Source organism: Phoenix dactylifera, chromosome 15 (assembly GCF_009389715.1).
Source record: "Phoenix dactylifera cultivar Barhee BC4 chromosome 15, palm_55x_up_171113_PBpolish2nd_filt_p, whole genome shotgun sequence".
Lineage (NCBI taxonomy): Eukaryota > Viridiplantae > Streptophyta > Magnoliopsida > Arecales > Arecaceae > Phoenix > Phoenix dactylifera.
The window spans coordinates 7,815,202-7,835,666 of record NC_052406.1 but is presented as its reverse complement, the minus strand read 5'-3'; the positions used below and the strand labels follow the sequence as shown (position 1 = coordinate 7,835,666).

Below are 20,465 nucleotides of genomic sequence, written 5' to 3'. Positions count from 1 at the left end.
AAATGGAAGTCACAAGCCAACCATTGTGACAAAAATATTTTTGAGAGAATCTTTTCGAAAGCTTATAGCTCTAGACTCCAAAGTCATTACTTGCACATTCAAACCAAAATAGACTCACTAGCAATTCACAGTGAGGAAATGGTTTAGATTGTTAGCCTTTATTTATTATCTTTAGAATGTTTACATTGGCTTTAGGCTTAAACAATTTTCTGATAAAATAAACTCCAACACCGCCTTTAGTTTTCACTTCAGGGAGGAGCATTTGCAACATAATCCACATTGGGTCAAAAGTTCATAAATTAAGTATAATTTGCTCTAGGGAAGAGTAAGTTCCCATGATTGCAATAGCTAAACCACTTAGCATCACAGCTAGTATGATTACTAACTCAAATCCCCATCTCAGAGAATTCTTAAAGACCTTGAGGTAGCATGCACATGGTAACAGCATTGTAGCTGTGCTGCTTAAAAATGACCCTGTAAGTGCCATGACATATCCAAAAAATGGAACGGTCAAGGCCAGAACCACTGTGCTGACCACTAGAATAGTTCTGATGAGAATGCTTATGAGCCTATTCTTGGAGACTTGGAACCAATCTTCGACTGCATTTGCGATGGGCATAACTACCAGTGCATACTTTGTAAAAGGATTGATAAGAGTTGTGTAAATTGCAATCTTCGAGCTCAGCTTCCCCACAGGAAGATTCAGTGTCACCTGAGACTTCAAACTCTGACCATACATCAAATATCCCAGAATTGCCATAAGTCCATAATTAAGAAAACAGAGCCCAAAACAGAGGAATAGCACCTGCAATAGGGATATATCAGAATCAATTTTACATCAAAAACAGAAGTATATCAGAACCAATTCATCTTGAAGCATTCATCTTAGTGCTCAGCTAATATTGTCTTGTTTCAGAGATACCACAAGTGATATAAACATTACATGTTTAGGGCATTATTTATTTAAGAAAATAGGTCTCTGAGGAGCAGATACACATGGTGGTGGAGGTGTATTTATGGCCAAAATGAATAAAACTGTAGGTGAAAGCTAAAAAAAAAAAAACACTTGGCAAAAAGAACATAGGCAATGACACCTTGGCACTGCCCCTCGGGGTTTTTTTTCCCTTTTTTCTTTTAAGAAAGGAGATTTTGATGAGATTTATGACTACACGTTTGACGAAAAAATAATCCTTTGAGGAACTAAAACTGAAAAGACCCATCTCATATTGTTGCTAGAAGGACTTGGGTCCATTGGTGGGAACCCCTCACCCTAGACAAAGTAAAAAAGAGAAGGAAGAACGAATTAATAACAAAGAATCTAACGACTGAAGCTGCACTAATGGAATATCTCAAGAGCAAATCTAATTAATAAGCTTGCAAAGGAAAGGTCATCACTGAATATAATGATCTTGCTAATCTATTAGTAGAAATATTTTCAAAGCCCTCGTCTTACTCTGGAAAACATTGTTCGATCTCTCATGGCGGTATATATGGTTGGGAAGACTGCATGCCCACTAAAGCAGAAGGCAAATAAACTCACAGCAGTAGGAACTCCACTCCATTTCAGAAGGACTCCTCTTTCATGAAACCCAACCCCGTCATCTACTCCAGACCACAGAACAGAGGCTACCACAATGAGACAAGCCAAGACCCCACCAAGAGAAACATATGCAAGCATGGTTAAGCTTCGTAGCCATGTTGTCGGCAAAATTATTAAGGCTGCAAGCAGAACAAATCCTTGTTTACCTCCGATCTTCATGGTCCCTATATGGAACTTCGTATATGGAAACAACTTCTCCAAGTTATCACCTTCTAATATCAAGAACTCGATCGCCACTAGATACAACTCAAGGTACATGAAGGTTGCCACTATGAGCCTCCCCTTACGGCCAAAAGCTAAGCCCCCTATATCAGGATAGGTCTTAACGAGTACATTTGAATCCATGCATCGTTGCAAGAGAAGCCCTGTGTAGCAACAGATGACTGCCGTTGCAAAAAGAAGTATCAAGCTTAGCCATCCTCCTTGCGACAAAGCATATGGAATCGATAGTATTCCGAGTCCTGAAAGACATAAAAATGACATAAATCTTAAGTTTAAACTACGCCCGTGTTTCATGTCTCTGGAGCATAGAAGATGAAGATAGATAAATAGAGTTTCATCACATTCTATCTCTGTGTAAAATGATGAAGCGTAGGTGAAAACCTTTAATTGCATGCTGACGTTTAACAAATACCACAATATGGAGTTCGCTGAATTTGCGATGGATTAAAGAAGTTGGATTCTGAACTTCGGATAGAACATGAAACAGAGATGGCCATGCTATGTGTTGTTTGTGAACACAGAAAAAGAGAGGGGAGAGATGAGACCTGCAAGAGCATTGACGCCATTGAAACACGTCTTGAAGAAGGTGGTGCCTCTCTTTGAGGGTACATGGGGCTCCATTTTTGTCACTCCCGAGTAAGGCCCTTGGAGTGCTGAAGTTGATGAGTAGAGGGGGCTTATTAAGAGAACGAAACGCAGAATGATCGTCACATCCCAAATAATACGTCCATGCTGCCGCACGATGCAGGCCACGATAATACGTAGCTAACAATTAAAATACTACGGTTTTTCTACAAAATCACCAAATTCGCTGGCACACACTATAAACTTGAGCCATTCTCCAAGCATACTGACTCAATTTATTTGAAAAAATAATATAAAAAAAAAAGTAGGCAGCTCAATAAATATACCTTATACTATCTTACCAGATCAAGTATAATTTTTTAAATGAGTCGATGCATTATATAGAAAATATAACAATTATTGCAAGATAGAATATTTAGTAGTACCATATAATAAAGCAAGTCATAACCTAATCATACATGCATAATTATCAATATTTCATAAATATAGTTTCAGATGTATAACATAAATAAAATCGTAAATTATTTACTATTTAACCATGCCATAGATCAAATTATTTCTCTCAGATTTAATATTGAGGTCACTATTATACCGATGACAAAGTTGTATGCCAACTACTATTATCTACTAGTAAAGTCGTATGGAACTAGCTCTGGATGTCGATCTATCCCACTTTAAAGGGCATACATAACTATCTGAGAGCCTTTCGACATAGTTCTTAAATCATATTTTTAAATTCATATTTTATTGAATTATATTTTCTTAAATTGTATTTTCTTAAATCATACATAAATAAATATTTTGAAAAGCATTAAAGTATAATATTGAGTTCAGAGTTCGTAAATCATTAGTAGTAAAAAAAGCAATCATAGAATCATTATTTTGCGATAAATCATAAATTCCATAATATCACATACTCAATCCTTAATTTTAAAAAATATGATATCATCAATATTTAGCATTATTTTTTTATTTTTATATAAATCATAAGCATGGAGAATATATAAAAATTGAAAACTGATAAGGAATGTCAAGATTACTTACCTCTTTCACTTTAAACCTTCAAATGTCACTAGACATACCAGCTATACCTAATTAGTTTATTAAAAATAAAATTAATTTCTATTCAATTATTTGAATAGAACTAAAATACAAGAAACATGGAAGACTGGCTAGATAAGGGTATTCGACGATTCTGAGTGGGTTAAGTCTAAGCGACTCGATCAGTGAATCATGAAGCAAAAACTCTATCAAGGCTAAGATCATTCAACAGGATTCATCAATAGTGGGTTTCATAAGTACTTAATAGGGCAGGGTAATCAGTGCGGTAGGCTGCCCAAGCATTAGGATGGTTTAGGGCCACTTTGCAAGGGTCAACTCGAATCCATAGGACAAGAAGATGGGACCATTTATTAAGGTCCATAGGTTTGCTAGAGAGAGAAAGAAGGAGAAGAGAGAAGAAGCAAAGAAAGAAAGGGAGAGTCTTCTTTTCTTCTCCCTCCCTTTTTTTCTAACCGTCTCTTCTTTGACAAACTAGAGAAAGAAGACGAAGAGTGCCACCAAGGTGGTAGCCTGGTGGTAAGGGGGCGATAATTCCACCTGAGTTGTTCGGATTCGAAATGCGCGGAAGTTGATTAAATTAAGGGACCGGATGCCCCATGCCCGGACGGATCGTTGGCGGATATGATTTCCTTCCATCTGTACCGAGATAGTGCTGGGGTGACGTACCCACACGTGAGACGGTGAGCCCACGAGTTGGGGAAGGCACGCGAAACCTACGACCTGTATCGAACATTTCCTGGTGGAAAAGGGGCCCAGTACTGAGGCTGCTACACGGGTGGGCTGGTCCCTCCCCCTCCCCTCCTATTTTTCATCCAAAAAAAAAGAAGACGAAGAGGAAAAAGAGAAAGGAAGGGGGTGGTGGTGGTCCGGCAAAGCATGGCGGTGGCAGAAAGTGGAAAGCGGCCAATGGCGGTGGCTAGCCGACTGAAATCAATCTAAAAATAGGGTCAAACAAAGAGCTCTCTGATTCGATAGTTTTCAAATCCCATGTCACTCGCCGACAGCTGAGACTCCGGTGCAGCAGAGGCCAATGCAGAGGAGAGGCCGAGACCCTCAACCAAGAATGCCGGCAGTGGAGATGGCCGAAAGAAAAGAAAAAAAAACAAAAAAAACAAAATGGGGCGGAAACAAGGTCCCCTTTTCTAGTCGATTTTCAGCCGATTTCTGAGCCAGCGGCGGTGAGTTTGGGCTGTGAGAAGAAGGAAAAAGAAAATAAGGAATGAAGGCCGGGGTGTTATCTTGGCTTCGGCGGCATCAACGGCCCTGATTTTCGATGGGCACAAGAATAGAAAATTATGGACTCAAGGAAAGAAAGATGGAGGCAAGCCTCGGGCGTCTCGTGGGAGTCAGATGGGAGTCTCGTGGGAAGCAAGTGGACCAGGCAGACATTCACAGATCCAGTTTGACAATGGCGTCAACTCGTATGTGCTTGGTCTTGTGGTGTTGGTGAAAGTAGAAGAAAAGTAGAGTAAATAGGCTTCATGCGTCTAGCCATCCTTTAATGCAAACTGCGAGGCTTCCACTCTCTTTTGGTGTAAAGTGGATGACACCAACACTTCCCAAGTTTGTATATATATATATATATAAAAGCTTGTGGACGCGATTTCAATGCCCGTTAGGTGCCACAAAAACTTCTAGAAGAAACCCATCCCAACGAGGGCATATGATTAGAGAAATCGTCAATTTTTTTAAAGAGCGAATGCTAGCCTTTCAAAATCCTAGCTTTTGAAGGATGAATTTATAAAGAAATGGGCGGACAGAGGCGGAAGTTGCGCGTCAAGGTGGCATCCAACAAAAGAGGATCCTGCATTAAGGGTGCAAGTGGATTGGATATTATCATCTGAATTTATTTTTTTATTTAAATCTATTCAAATATAAATAAAAATTTAAATATATAATTAATTTTTATATCTATATTTATATTTGAAAAAATAGATATAAATATGAATAAACAACTATTTGATCCGTATCTAAATATCCAATTTCATTTGTAAAATTATTTAATTTTATATAAAACTCATGAATTTTAAGAAAAATAAATAACTATGTTAACATGCTATTAATTTAATTTATTATCCACTTAGTAATATATTTAATTTTATAGTCATAAAATTTAATTATTTAATTTATATTTATATTTATATATATACTTTCGGTATTCGATTTGTATCCATAACTATTTAAGATAAATATCGATATAAATTTTTTGTATCTATTCATATCTATATTCGTTAAACAAAATAAATATGGATTTGGATATACTAGTATCTGATCTGATTTCAGTCTTATCGTACATGCATCAGGGTCGGGTCAATTTAGAGGTAAAGTTAAAACAACGCCAATTTAAATTGATTTTCTAGAATCAAATGGAAATTGAACGGATGGTTTGTAACAGTCGACTGAAACATAGCCATTGTATCATCTGCTTTTGAGTGGAGGCATTATTTTATCTACTGGGGCTTTTTTTTTTTTTTTATGTTTCAGTCATTTGTGATGGTTGAGGGCTGTCATAGTGATTTCCATTTGTAGTAAAGTCGAATCCTTAGGAAACTGAAAATGATGATTAAAGATTCAAAATAATTTATTTGAGCAATCTTGGATTTCGATAATGTTTTTTTTATTCCCTAAAGGAAGGAAATGAGAATGTTTGACGGTTCCCACCCAAAACTCTGGATATCAGCGATGATTTGAAAGAAAGATCCAAGCAAACAAGCTTCACAAACTAGCAATAATCGTCATGCCCTGGCCTACGCGAGGCACGTGAGGCATTCAGTACCCACATGAGAGCCACATAAGGGGAAAATACGGGGTTCCCCTGCTAGATATTGTCTGGTTTCAGGACCCGCACGTGCGCGCACACGCCGCTCAAACCCCTCTCTGGTTTTGTTTTCCATCCAAAACGCATCTGTAGGATTTGGAGACACCCGCCTCATATACCCAGGCTTTGAAACGAGTTTAGCCGATGTGGGATCTTTCATTCACCCACCCTCGGAATAGAGCCGTCCTTGGCTTTGATACCAAATGCCATACCACCGCCTGCGCGACGCACGTGAGGCACCCAGTGCCCACGTGGGAGCCACATGAGGGGGAAACACGGGGCTCCCCTATCAAATATTGTCTGATTCTGAAGCTCGCATGTACATGCACGCATCGCTCAGACTCCTCTCCATTTTTGTTTTCTATCCAAAACGTGTCTGCAGGATTTGGAAACATCCGCCTCATATGCTCAGGCTCTGAAACGAGTTTAGCCGATATGAGATCTTTCAATAATCAGTACTTATTAAACAGAAACTACGAACCTAAAATCAGATCTTCTCAATCGGATAAATTGACCCGAGACCGAACTAAAACTATTGTACTAGTGACAAGTTCCACTTTCCATCCATAAGCATTCTCTTTATCCTTGTCTAAGCACTTCCTTGAATCTCAGCTCCTTTATTGATTGCTACCCTAGTGGAGCACTACCCTTTTTGCTAAACAAAAGTGGCAAGTCACCAAGCATCATGCCAATCCAATGAAGTGAATCTATTTCGAGATGCATGGAGATTTGGAAAATTAATAAAGAGATACTGTTGTCAGTTTCCTGTAGAGAAAACCTATACAGATGCCAAGAACATGGCACGACTTGTTGAATTAGTTAATATACAACTCGTGGCTATTATGAGACCTTGGTCCTAAGAAAGCCATGGCTATGGATCTTTCACGTTGGAAAAGAAGAAAAGAAGGCCACAGCGCAGGAGAAATCAAACCAGGAGGGCGTCCCACTAGAGCATGCACCCCTTAGTGGTGACCAGCTTTTATTTCTATATGTACACACATAATTTCGTAGAATCTATTTGAGTGGTTGTGCCACTAATCACTGTACTGATCCCTAAAACAGTGCCAATGAGGCAAACATGATATTCCACCAATGATCTAGCAGAATAAGTTCAGATCATCCTTCAAACATCAATATCAAGATGTAACAACAGAGATCTCCAACGCTCAGAAAATCGACCATCTATCCAAGTATAGAAATAAATAGTCCGCCTTTATCACCCAATACTTGCATCAGCTTGTACCGCGGCAAAACAAGATCTAGCCAGAGAGTTAGGTGCCAAGGGTGCAAGACAAATCAAAAGCGCAATAAGAAACAACAAAGGAAGGCTTTTGATGTAGTCGGGGATAAAGTTTATGTGATGGACTCGAACGGAATGGCTGATCTTTATTTTCTCTTTTTGTTTTTCTCAAGTGGCGGTTAAAATTTTGATTGATGAAAAGATGAAGAAAGAGGAAGAAGATGACGGTGAAGAGATTGGATTGTGGACCTGTTGCATCAGCTTTGGCTGTGGACCTGTTGGAATCTCTCTATCTACTACTACTTTGTTTTAAAGCAGCAAGAAATGAGGGGAAGAGAAGGACAGAACACGGGAGAGAACAATTTAAACCGGGCACGGGACTCGAGGATCTTCTGGTGATTGGGACAAACTTTTGCCAAAATTTATACTGCCAGATCATGAACTTGGTTGTGAATGTTCCACCGTATCTCGTGCAAGCACTCGCATGAGAAAGACTTTGAGATCGGATATGCCTTGAGAAAAGTTTGGAGGCTTTTATTCAGTCGCAAAAGAAAAAAAAAAGATTGAGACAACAGGATCTTCTTTTTTTGATATGAACATTAATGGGATCTTCAAGGGACAATTTGCAAAAGGGCTGGCATGTGACACCATCTTAGCTGACCCTTTCTTCTTTCTTTGTTGAAGGAAAAACATAAAGACAATGTCATTTCTGCTAAAGAAAATAAAGTACTTTTTATCAGATGAAGATATGCTCCCTTCCAAATGCATTGCATGAGCCAAATCTAGTTTTGTGAGAGCTTTCTGTTCTCTTTGCTCTGTGATGTCTCGTTGGAATAAGAGAGTGGCACTTGGAGGGGAAAAAATCATGCTTAGACCTGGCCTGAAGCCTGAACATTTTCCAGGGGTGATGGATGGGAAGGCTCTCCTCGGATGAGCTACGTGCTCTCAAAAGATTGGCCCAACCTTGGCCTAAATTGAGCTCAAGAGTTTGAGGACCAAACATAGTCAATTCATTGTCATCCCTACCTAGCTTGTCTAAAACATGTCGTTGCATTCTGATCGATCATGCTTACCAAATCATAGTCCGGGATTATCAATAGCTATTGCAGGAACACATACTTCAACAACATGGTTCATGCATGGTAGAAAAATAATTCTAGCAATACCAAAAAAAAAAATTGATTTTTCTTGGCTTTATGGGAGACTTCTAGATCAAAATTATATAGAACACCAGCAAATTTATGTATTTCTTTAACAATATCATGATAACGTATCGCAGGACACATACTTCAGCATCATGGTTCACGTATGGTAGAAAAATAGTTCTAGCAATACCAAAAAAAAAAGATTTTTCTTGGCTTCGCGGGAGATTTTTAGATCAAAATTATATAGAACACCAGCGAATTTATGCATTTCTTTTATAATATCATGATAACATTGGTAAGATTGTTAAAACAATACTAATTTTATAATTATTAGAAATATTTCTTAGTATTGGTTGACTTTTTAATTGTTTATGCAAAATCTCAAAAAGTAAAAGAAAACAATTTTCCTAATAATTTTATAATTATTAGAGATTCATTACTAGATCCCGAAACATATATAACAGAACAGAGAAAGATTACAACTCAGAGTGCCCCTGACTGCTTCGAATTGCATGTGCCTATGCTCATCTTACTTCAGTCTTCTTTCATTTGTTTCCGAGTGCTTTGTTCGTTTGCATTAGTTGATGAACCACCTACCGTTTGTCAGCAATTTCAATCATCTCATCAAATCAGACTATCAGAGAAGTGTTCTCCATAATATTTCCTTCCAGAGTTTCACACAGGCACAGCTTAATTCTTCATAGAGAGAGATTTTGACAGACATGGGCATCAAGGGGAAGTAGCTCTTTTAGAATTTAAACATTATACATCAATCTATACATGCACTTTTCCTTTCAAAAAGAATCCTATCTAGAAAGCCAAAATTTGATGTATGATGTAAGTTTCAAACTAAAATCGCTGTCCTCTGTCTGAAGGCTAGCTTGCTCTTGATTATATTTGAAGCCCATCAACCCATTGAGGTTTGAACATATAATGCATCTGCTTCAGGCCATGGCCATGCCTATAAGTTCCAGTGTAGTGATGTGCTGATTGTAGAGGTGGTATTGGTGTATGAAGAATGAACAAGCAAGACCTCTAGCAAAGTTATGATCTCCAACCTAGTCATTTTCCAGTCCATGGATGTTACTTCCAGATCATCTCACCCATAAATCTAAGGGCAGGAACACCCCTGATCTCTACATCAACTAGCAGTGCTTGGATTTGCTTCAGGCCTTTGAGTTCTGGATCATTTTGGATCATTTCAAGTGCATGCATTTGATCCTGAAATGAAAGAGCAAAATGACACTTGCATCTTTGGTAATTCAGACGGAGGAAGATATTTTACAATGTTCTCAAGAAATTACTACAGAAATTTTAGTTGGATTAGAAAAGAGTAGCAATGACTAGCAAGTCATAAAAGTAGGTTTTGAAATTGGTTATCTGTTGTATCAACACCATGCAGCCAGAGTTTTCATAGTTGTTTGTCAGATAGAGGTGAAAGGGATAGAAACAAGTCCAGAATGACTCTGAGCTATGTAATCACCAAGAGCAAGTACTTCAATACTTCTGAAACCTAGGGGCTTTACCTTCCTTTTCATTGCACAAAACTTGCAGTCCGATGCAGATGGTGGTAGAATCTGGTTAATAATAAGCTTCTTGACAGGCACATGTTCTTTCTTCAAGGAAGCACACAGTCTCGATGACTCACTAATTGCCATGACCTTAGAAAATTGAAACATCAAACTTAGTTAAAAGTATTACACATTTACATGTTTGCGGGCGCATCCATGATAAAGCATGTACCAGAGATCAGTTACTATTATCTAATTTTGCAAAAGCATACACAAGAAGATACGTACAACCGAAAAAAAAAGAGCAAAACACAAGCTTGGCAACCAATTTGAAGTTCAAATTAGAACAATGTGGTCTTCCTTGTTAGCTAGACTCTTTGGGTTGCAAAGGTGTTAGAAGCTTTTGGTTCTACTCTTCTCAGGGCAGTTTTACCAGCAGTTCTCATGAAAGAATGAAATCATGAAGCACAATATAGAGGCAAGGCCAGTATGTAAGTTTTTCTATCACAGTCTTTTCCTACCTGAATAATAAAGATCCATCATTCTCAGCAACAATAAGAGTATGAATAAGTTGATTCATAATTTCATCCAATATAACTGATTACAACAGGAAGACCTCCTCTTTTCCGAATATCATATGCCTGTCCATTCACCTCCATGAGGATCTTGCTATCCATTTCAAACTAGGAAAACCATTTCACGCGCCAAATAACCTAGAAGCCTGATTTAAAGCTTACTGAAATGCTTCAGTAAATGAAATTGATTAAAAAAGGGTCCCAGCTAACATGGTCGAATGAAGCTTCATTACATAAACATTGAATTAAAGCGTTGTGCTCATCAATAAGCTTTCTTCTAAAGTTAATCTCCAAACCACCTTCCATTATATCCTCTTAGATGCTATTGCAAGTTATCATCACTCCCTCATGACGCCTCAATTTTTCTAGGCCAACAACAAGGCATCTCCTGTTGAAGTTTTTTCATATTGGAATTCAAGCCTCATTAGATTTGAATATCTTTCTTCCTTTTTTTTCACTTTGATAGGTACATGTTAATCTAACTGATTTTTCCTTGAACATTCTATCTAAAGAAAAGAACCTAACACTTAGGGCTATTTGGCATTGCTTTTATTCTTTTTTTATTTTTAAAAACAAAATTACAGAAATTGACACAAAACCACATTTGGTACTACTACTTTTATTTTCTATTTTTTAAAAGTGGCTTTCATTATTTCTAGAAAAAATAAAAGTAAGAAATTCTTACTTTCAATATTTTCAAAAACAAGAAACTCATGACTTTTACCACCACCGCCGCCACTATTGTTGCCGCTGCTACTGTTGTCGCCCCCGCTACCACCCTCGTTGCTATCTCTATTGCCACCACCGTGGCCGCTACTATCATTGCCATCTCCACCACATCGCTAATGCCTCCACCACCACTACCATCACCACCAAAGTGCTATCGTTATAGCTATCACCTCTGTCACATTGTTGTTGCCCTCACCACCACCACTGCCACCACAATTGCCTTGCCTCCACTACACCGCCGCCGCTATCAACACCATCCTCACAATACCACCATCATACCTCCTACGAACACAATCATCGTCTCCACTGCCTCCGCTGCAACTAACACCATGCCTATCACCATTGATATGTTTGTATTATAAAAATAATTGATTACACAAAACATATTTATATTTTTTTAAAAATAGAAACATTTTTTTTTATTTTTTCTATTTCTGAAAATAAAAAAAAAAGAAAGTGATGCTAAACGAGGCTTTAATCTTCTCCATACCAGAATAAATTAATTTGGCCCTACTTGAACACTTTCTCAGCATGGCACTACTAGCAACAAGCTTTCATTCATAATTTCTCAAACAAAACTTTTCCAAACTTTTTTCATCTTCTCTCCCACTTTACTAGCATTATCCCTTACTGAATTAGTTCCTTACATATCAGAACCCATTTTGCTATGTCAGGAAGTGTATGCCTGTATTTCACGAGCATTCATGGCGCCAAGATATAAAATGTGAGCTTCGTGATCAATATTTTTCAGAAAAATAAAAGAATCAGGAGTTTCTGCAACAATTATGTTTGATTAAGGTCTAAAGCCGTGATTCATAGAACTTTACAAGTTTAATCCTGTAAGCACATCGAAGCAAACAAAGCAATGCTATATAGTTTAACTGGAAAGTAAGCACTGCTATACAGTTTAACTGGAAAGTCTGCTCGAATAGCCCAACTTTTTCCCCAAATTTCTACATATGCAGTAATGCAACAGATGTAGACATGCAATAGCATGCATGCATGCATGCACAAAAAGAGACATCCTTGCAGACAGAGAGAGAGAGAGAGGGGACAGAAGATGGAAAGAAAGAAAGAAGAGAACAAAAATTGTCAGAACCTAGTATTTACCGTAGGAATTGTGACGATGATGAATTCAGTTGATTCAGTGTCCCGGAAAAGCTCCCTCACTTTGATCATTCTCTTCCTTAATTGCTCTAGTTTGTCAGACTAGACAAATGAGAAAGATAAAGAGTTAGCAGATTTATTACCCACAATTTATGTCCCCAACAAACTTGACTTACCGCATCCTGTTGTGGTCCTTCTTGCCCAAATACAGATTTAAGGGCTGATGTTGCCGAAGCTAACTTCTGTCTTAGCTGGAATTGACAAAGCACAATAACATATGTTATTAAGCAAGTCTACAATTCATAGAAAACTGTACAATGTTAAGTAATTTCATGCCCATCAGATTGAAAAGGCTCTGATAGTACAAAAAAAAAAATAACAATTATAATATCAAGATTATCATAAGATCCAACATCTAAAAAAGGTATCCCTATGTTGACATAGAAGCAAGTTTTCTTTCTGATAATGGATTGTGACAGCCACTGGGTGACAGAGAAATTGTCATCAAATTACCACCAGACAGTTCCATTTGCCCCCTCCTACCACATACCAAACCAATTTCCACCTGTAATATAGCTACATAATCTATGTCCACTGATATAAAGTTTACACGATATGTGGAATTTAATGAACTACTTGTGCCAAGCTACATTAAACCAATGTTTTTCAAGTACGATGACAAAAACAAGCAAAATCATTCATGAAGATGTCAGTTTTCACATTCTATGGATCAAAAGCCTCTGTAAAAAAGGATTGATATGTTAAGATTTTTAACAGCAAGTTAATTCATGGAAAAAACTTAGTTATGTTTTTTCTTTCTTCAGCAAATTATTTCTACTTTTCCAACTTCTGTAAAGATCTAACAAATGAAAACCAGTTTATACTGCCACAAAATTAGTAAGCATGTTGATATGTCTCCTGTTATGTTTCCAATTCATACTTTCAGCCAGCTTAAGTTAAAGATTTCAAACCATGCAAAAAAATTAGTGAATATATGTTTATGACTGTTTACACTTACAGCATATAATTAGAAAGACAGGAGACCAACAGCACTGCATGCAAGCAACAAGGAAAAGGAGAAAGGTCTTAACATGATGAGCTAATATTGCTAATTAGGGTGTCATTAATGTCAGGTAAGGAACTTATTTACTTGAACAACAACAAGATTTCAAGGATAGTCTTTCTGGCTTATAGGGGAGAAGCATTTGAATTACATAAATTTTGTTTGTTGATGTAGGTTTTATCAAAAAAGAAGCCAAACATGAACCATAGATAAATATGTTTGAAAAGGGCACAAAAATGACTAGGGAGGATGTGAAAAACTCAAACAAATGCAAAAAAAGAAAGGAAAAAAAGGAAAAAAGAAAAAAAATCTATAGTAGGCACCAGTTATGGCATTTATTTAAAAAATCACACCTTCATGATCTTGCCAATGGAAGCATCCAAGAAGTCTGGCAAGGACAAAAGTCGGAGAGTATGCCCCTAGCAGTAGATGAAAATAGAATCATATAAATAGTAAGTAAAGAGCATAACAAGCATAAGAACTTTTAAACAGAAAGCAAACAGATAATCTATTACGGAGTGCTCACTGTTGGAGCAGTATCAAATACTATACGGCTAAACATGCTATACTCTTGTGCTTCAACAAATTGCATGACCTGGTAAAAGTAAATGGATCAAAAATTACATAAAATAAAGAGCAACAAAGGTATTAAAAAGAAATAGCTAGTATCCACTGTTACAAATTCAGATTTATACCTTTGAAATTGCAATAGCTTCATCTAGTCCCGGAGGAGGTGCATCCAGCAACTCTCCAAGTTTTAGCTCTCCTAGCTTAATCATAAAAAGGAAACCAGAAAGTAAAGGATGAACACTAAATCAAAAAGATTCACCATTCACAAACAGTAGGCTGCTTAAGCAAGACATATCTTATAAACATGGAGAAAAAATGCAAACAAAATGCATAATTTTGGCACAGGTTAGACATTGGTATACCTACTTCAAGTTCTAGTAATTCTGATGTCATTAAAGTGACGGCATTGCTGTAAGGAGTAACTCAAGAATATGCTCTTTTATAGTAACAGCACAAAAGAATAAAGACATGTATATAATTTAAAGAAGATCATAGCACAGCTCCATAATTTGGTTTAACACTTTTTGAAAGTTAACAATTAAGCTTGTTTAGCAAACATTTAGGAATCAACAAGGGGAGTTTAGCATCTGAGTTAGATGAATTCTTGTAGAGAATACAGATGTACATCGTATTAAACAAAAGATGATTTTGCATGTAATCATGACCAAATCATGAACTGACTACCTTGATGTCAGAAAGAAAGATGCCAGTGTTTGTGCAAGTGCAATAGTGATTTGTGATGAGGAGGGTAATTAGCACCTTTTCTCCACCTCCTTTTAGGGTTTACATCACACAAGTACTAGTGGAGCTCATGGAATATTTGTGATCACAAAGTTATTATACATTTGCCCTAATACCAAAGAAGCGATATGGATTTAAAATTCTTGCATTACCTTGCCCTAATACCACAGGAAAGAAAGAAGAAACTAGTTACAGAAGGCCTTTTGATGAAACAACTGATACTGGCATAAAATATGGATTAGCCACCTAGAGTACTGAACAACTACTTTTGCAGTCTCTAGACAAATCACTTGACAAATCCCTGAGTTACCTCAGGCAATCTTGCAGTCCCAAAATTGCTACAAGTTGACAAGAAGAGGTATTAAATAAAGAAAACACTATGATAGTGTAAGGTTGGTTCTGTAAAAATAACAACTTTCCATCAATGGAGTAAAAAAACTTGCAAAAACAAACTGGTTCAGTCATCTAGTATGCACAGAAACACAAAAAAAATTCAATTATTTCTTGATCGAAATGTTCAATATTTCCTTATGATCAAAGAAAATGCAAATGAGAATAAAAGGCAAAAAGGAAGGCCCCACTGTTTTCAGTATAACTCTGGAGCTAAACCATACCAAAAAATCCAGCCAAACTTTTAGACCCCGCCTCATCCAATGAAAGGTCAGACATGCCAAACAAAGAGCTGGCATAGAGATCAGAATTTAGCTCTGCAAGGATGATGTTTGAGTTCCACAAACTAAAAGACCGTACATTTCTTTTGCATGGATCAACATGCAAATAGACAGAAACATCCTCAAACACTAGGGACTGAGAACAATAACAATATCTAGTTGCATACCTACCAACAAATTTAGAAGCATATTCATGATTCTGTGGAAGAAACCAGAACAAGAGATTGCCAGAAACTTCACTGCTACTAATGAAAATTTACAACTTTTTAGGCTATACCTGTTCAGCAAGCATTCCAAGACCCATACTGTCCATAAAATCTTTAACCCCACTCACTCCACTTCTTTGACTTGCACTGCGAAATTCTTCCCTAGTCTTCTCAGGATTTATCTGCAAAAGAAATTTTACTAGTTGAACATTTATACCTAGCATGTCACCTAGGAGAAGCAAATGACTTAGCTGAAAGAATTGGAAAAGCTCTTACCTCTAGCACAAACAGAGGAGAATCCAATCCATCAACTGGCACCAACGTTCCACCACTCAAATCCTAGAGACAAAACCATTAGAAAACACAGACTAGTTGAGGTTCCTGTTTGAGTTTTGCTGCAAAATAAGGTACTATATGACAAACTTGTATTCCTGAGCTTGTAGGCTTTGGTAAACAGTATGGGAAAGTTACAAATTTTTTCAACCCAGGAATTATCCATTGCAAATATAGTCATATACCTGTCCAAAAGAATCGCTTAAAGAGTGCGCAGGGTCCGTTGAGACTACCAGAGTAGGATGACCATTATTCGCAAACTTAACAGCCAGGGATGCAGCACAGCTCGTTTTCCCAACACCACCTTTGCCACCAAGCATGTAATACTTCCGCTGAGTCCCTGCAGCCATCTCATCAAACCCTGCTGTAGCTTCTGCAAGGGTAGCAATTGATCTCACTGCAAAAACCAACATAATTTTCAGAATAACTGTAAAGCTTTAGGAGATTGGTTGCTATCAGAGATTGCACACAAGATTATAGTGACAAGCGTCTCCAAAATCTAATCTTTAGTGAGGCTCCATACAAGATTGACTAATTCTTTTATGAATCCATCAATCACAATGAACCATCTAAACCTATTGCCTCCAAAAATATAACCACAATCACACTTCTACGTCTATAGAAATTAAGGAAACGGCGCTGACACATTAAGAAGGTGAGCAAAAGGAGGAGAGAAAGGATACAAAGCTCACAGCACAAACCCACTACAATGTTAAGTAGATGTAGCATGAACAGCAGATTAGGGGACGCACTCCTAATGTTTTTTTATGGAATTTAGTATTATTATGACTCCAGTAGTTCACAATGGACCGTCGTAATCTTTGTACCGCGGATGGAAGTGATTAATTCGAGTAACAACGAACTCTTAAGAGCGAGCAAAAAGTGGGGGAAAGAAAACAGAAACCGCACCATAAACTCACCATTGACCACTATAATTGATGTGGGGTCGGAACCCCGACACCAGCCCGCACACCGGACGAGCAGGGAAAGCATCCGCGTCCTCCCCGAGGTATTGTCCGCTCTGGGATTGCCGCTTCGGGTCTGCGGGAGGTCGCCCAGGGCCGTGGCCCAATGACAGTCTCGAGCCCTGCCGGCGCGGGGGTCCGCGGAGGTACTACCCCTACCCTCACGGTTTTGTCCTACAAAAGGGCCCTCGGTGAGAAGAGGTGTTTGCACCCCCCATTTAAGGCACAGACCTTTCCGCTGATTATCCGATGTGGGACTAAACTGGGAACCCCATCCCACAACACAGCCCCCCCCAGCGGGAAGGTCTGTGCGTGGCCGGGGCCCTTCCTCTAGCGCCATCTGATGTGGGGTCGGAACCCCGACACCAGCCCGCACACCGGACGAGCAGGGAAAGCATCCGCGTCCTCCCCGAGGTATTGTCCGCTCTGGAATTGCCGCTTCGGGTCTGCGGGAGGTCGCCAGGGCCGTAGCCCAATGACAGTCCCGAGGCCCTGCCGGCGCGGGGGTCCGCGGAGGTACTACCCCTACCCTCACGGTTTTGTCCTACAAAAGGGCCCTCGGTGAGAAGAGGTGTTTGCACCCCCCATTTAAGGCACAGACCTTTTCACTGATTATCCGATGTGGGACTAAACTGGAAACTCCATCCCACAACAATAATGACAACTATCTAAAGGAGGAACAGCAACTAGAGAGCGAGAACTCGTAGCCAGTTCGCACACCTTTCTCGAACCGTAGCCCCTGTGACTGACTTCTGATATCGGACTGATCTCAAAGAGCAAAATGCTCTCGACCTAAATCCAACCACAACCGCTTCCTCGATTAAACCCACTACCTTTTCGATCGTAGAGAGAGACGAAAATAGGGACGAAGACAAACCTCGGAGGGTCCGGCGGACGGTGAGGGATGGCGCCGAGCGAGTGGCGGCGAGTGGCGGCGGGCATGGCGAGAGGCGGCGGGAGGCGGCGAGGAACAGGCGGCGGGCGAGGTAGGGGCGGGGAGTGAGCAACATTGGGGAACGCAGAGAAGGAAAGGAGGCTTCCACGTTGGACTAGGGTGTAGGTTCCGGTTTTAACCCTTTTTAAGTTGGTTTCAAGGAGCTTGAAATAATTCAAATTCTTCTTACGGACCTGCGCACGATTTTCATTTAACCCCTTTTTTTCTTGGTGGGTATGGGGCGTGTAGATTTAACATATTTTTTTGATACCACAAAAAAGACAATGTTTTTAAGAGAAAAAGAGAATGTTTTTAAGAGAAAAAGAGAATGTGGGGGATGAAGGGGGGGGGGGAGGAGGGGAAGGCTGAACCAGAGAACAACATTTCACTCTTTGCTGTTGATCGAGGAGCCATGTTTTACTGTATCCAAAGTCATTCCAGGGTATGTCTATGGAGCCTTTGCCGAGGGCCATTTCAGAAAATAGTAACATCAATACATGCCTATGTCACCCCACGAAGGGCCTCCAATTCCCTATAACCTCTAGAGAAGGGAACATTCAAGAATTCTAGAAAAGGCTAAGGCCCTATTTGGGATTACAGTAAAGCTTTTAAAAGTAGTCCTTTTAAAAATAAAATTTTTATAAAAAAACTATTTATTGTTTCATAACTATATTTTTTAAAATATTATGAAAAAACAAAATATTATAATATAATATAATATAATATAACATAATAGATTAGAATCTACTCTAATAATAGATTATATTATATTATAGTATAATAATATTATTTTCTTTTATTAAATATTATTATATATTTAATAATAATATAGTATTATTATAATATAATCATATAATAGAATATAATATAATGTAATGTAATCTAATATATTACTTGTTAGATTATTAATAGCATATAATAATAATAATAATATTATTATTATATATTATATTATCATAATATAACTGTTATTATAATAATAGTATAATATTATGATTGTAATAATATGTTATATTATGCTTATAATATAATATAAGAATATATTATATTATAATTATGTATTACTACAATAAAATAATGTATTATACTATTATAATGTAATAATATAATATAATATGGCATAATATATTATTAATTTATCATCATATTATATTATATTTATAGTATAATAATATATTATGATATAATATAATATAAGAGATAATCATGAGATTTGTTGGTGAACTTTTTGGTCATTAAAAAAATTTATTAAAACCAAAACAGCTTTCCAATGTTGGCTAGGATGCACTCTAGGGAGAAGCTCCAAAATAGAGATTAAGTAGATCTTTTTAGCTTTTCGGGCAAAACCGAAATAACTTTCTGATTTTTTATCAAACACTACTATATTATTCAAAAATATTTTTGAATGGTTCGAAATTACTTTCTGACCCTTTGAAAGATTTGCTAAATGGAGCTTAAAGCTTCAAAAATCCAATGGTCGAACAGTTTGACTACGATCATTGGCCATATTATCTTGATGTTGTGTGTGGTGATCCCTATCATACAATTGAGCAAGGTTTCTAGGAGAATAGGTGTGGATAATGTCTAAAGATAATTTTTTAACGAGTGAGAGAATAAAGAGAGTTGTCTACTTGTTTTTTCTAGAAAGTAGTCAGAGCATTTTAGTTATTTGCATATGGTCATCAATGGCATTATGGGAGAAATAGATGGAAGGATCATGTTGCAACAAAAAAGTAAATTGGAGGACCACTTTTGAACTTATAAAGAGAAGGGGTCCAAGTGTTACTAGGTCCAAACTTGGAGGGTCTTCCTATGTTTCAATTGATATATAATAAGAACTTCCCAAGCCATTTACTAGATGTCTAATGGACTCTAGTATGAGATATAATGTGATTGTCAGATTTTTTGAACCTAAAATCCAGTGACTCTCTTTCCTCTTTTTCTCAAAATGATTGGAACTTCACATCCTAACTTACAAATCTCATTGTGAACTAGACCACTTTAAAATTTCAAAATTTTCAAACATCAAAAATCAGCCAAATCTCTCTTTTTTGTTTTAAACCAAAAAAGAAAAAAAACTTAGGCCCCATTTAGTATGGCTTTTGAAGGGCCAAAAAGCAGTTCTTGAAAGGCAGGAAGCTCTTTTAGATGATTTTGAGATGTTTGGTAAAAATTTTGAAATAACTTTCTTACTCTTCCAAAAGCTAAAAGTTCTAATAAGAAAAACTCTAATCTGGAGCTTTTAGGCAAAAGCTTTGCTCGAGATGTGTAGGAAAGTTTTTTTTTTGGGATAAAAGTTTACCTGAGAAACTTAGTTTTGTTCCCTACAATAGAATTTTTCAAAAAAATTAAAAATAATTTATAAGCTAACAATACTTTATAATACTA

At 37.6% G+C, this 20,465-nt stretch overlaps 2 protein-coding genes across 3 annotated transcripts; both read right to left on the bottom strand.

Annotated features, from left to right (window-relative positions):
- Positions 1-131: 131 nt before the first annotated feature.
- On the bottom strand, positions 132-2,607 carry LOC103716398 (amino acid transporter AVT1I). 2 transcript variants are annotated; one of them, XM_008804376.3, is made up of 4 exons: positions 2,368-2,607; positions 1,747-2,061; positions 1,454-1,626; positions 132-805 (listed from the first exon to the last, which is right to left on the bottom strand). In XM_008804376.3, exons 1-4 carry the CDS (start codon positions 2,441-2,443, stop codon positions 293-295), a joined length of 1,077 nt encoding a protein of 358 aa, XP_008802598.2. In that variant the 5' UTR covers positions 2,444-2,607; the 3' UTR covers positions 132-292. The 2 variants fall into 2 exon arrangements, with proteins under 2 accessions (XP_008802598.2, XP_008802597.2); XM_008804375.3 differs by having other exon boundaries at positions 1,454-2,061.
- A 6,789-nt stretch (positions 2,608-9,396) lies between these two features.
- Positions 9,397-18,203, bottom strand: LOC103716399 (ATPase GET3B-like). The gene is made up of 11 exons (XM_008804377.4): positions 18,021-18,203; positions 16,364-16,575; positions 16,122-16,184; positions 15,917-16,027; positions 14,353-14,427; positions 14,184-14,252; positions 14,011-14,076; positions 12,771-12,845; positions 12,598-12,696; positions 10,199-10,333; positions 9,397-9,893 (listed from the first exon to the last, which is right to left on the bottom strand). The coding sequence occupies exons 1-11, from the start codon at positions 18,151-18,153 to the stop codon at positions 9,756-9,758; spliced, it is 1,176 nt and encodes a 391-aa protein (XP_008802599.1). The 5' UTR covers positions 18,154-18,203; the 3' UTR covers positions 9,397-9,755.
- Between the last annotated feature and the right edge of the window lie 2,262 nt (positions 18,204-20,465).

What these genes read in the sequence shown, in the direction of transcription:
- LOC103716398 (XM_008804375.3), bottom strand. Translation starts at nt 2,443, where the DNA reads ATGGAGCCCCATGTACCCTCAAAGAGAGGCACCACCTTCTTCAAGACG. An exon ending in TGGCGTCAATGCTCTTGCAG is followed by an intron (nt 2,062 to 2,367) that starts GTCTCATCTCTC and finishes TATGTCTTTCAG; the next exon opens with GACTCGGAATACTATCGATT. An exon ending in ATCGAACAATGTTTTCCAGA is followed by an intron (nt 806 to 1,453) that starts GTAAGACGAGGG and finishes TCCCTATTGCAG; the next exon opens with GTGCTATTCCTCTGTTTTGG.
- LOC103716399 (XM_008804377.4), bottom strand. Translation starts at nt 18,153, where the DNA reads ATGTTGCTCACTCCCCGCCCCTACCTCGCCCGCCGCCTGTTCCTCGCC. An exon ending in CTCCTCTGTTTGTGCTAGAG is followed by an intron (nt 16,028 to 16,121) that starts GTAAGAGCTTTT and finishes TTTCTTTTGCAG; the next exon opens with ATAAATCCTGAGAAGACTAG. An exon ending in AAGGACCACAACAGGATGCG is followed by an intron (nt 12,697 to 12,770) that starts GTAAGTCAAGTT and finishes TCATTTGTCTAG; the next exon opens with TCTGACAAACTAGAGCAATT.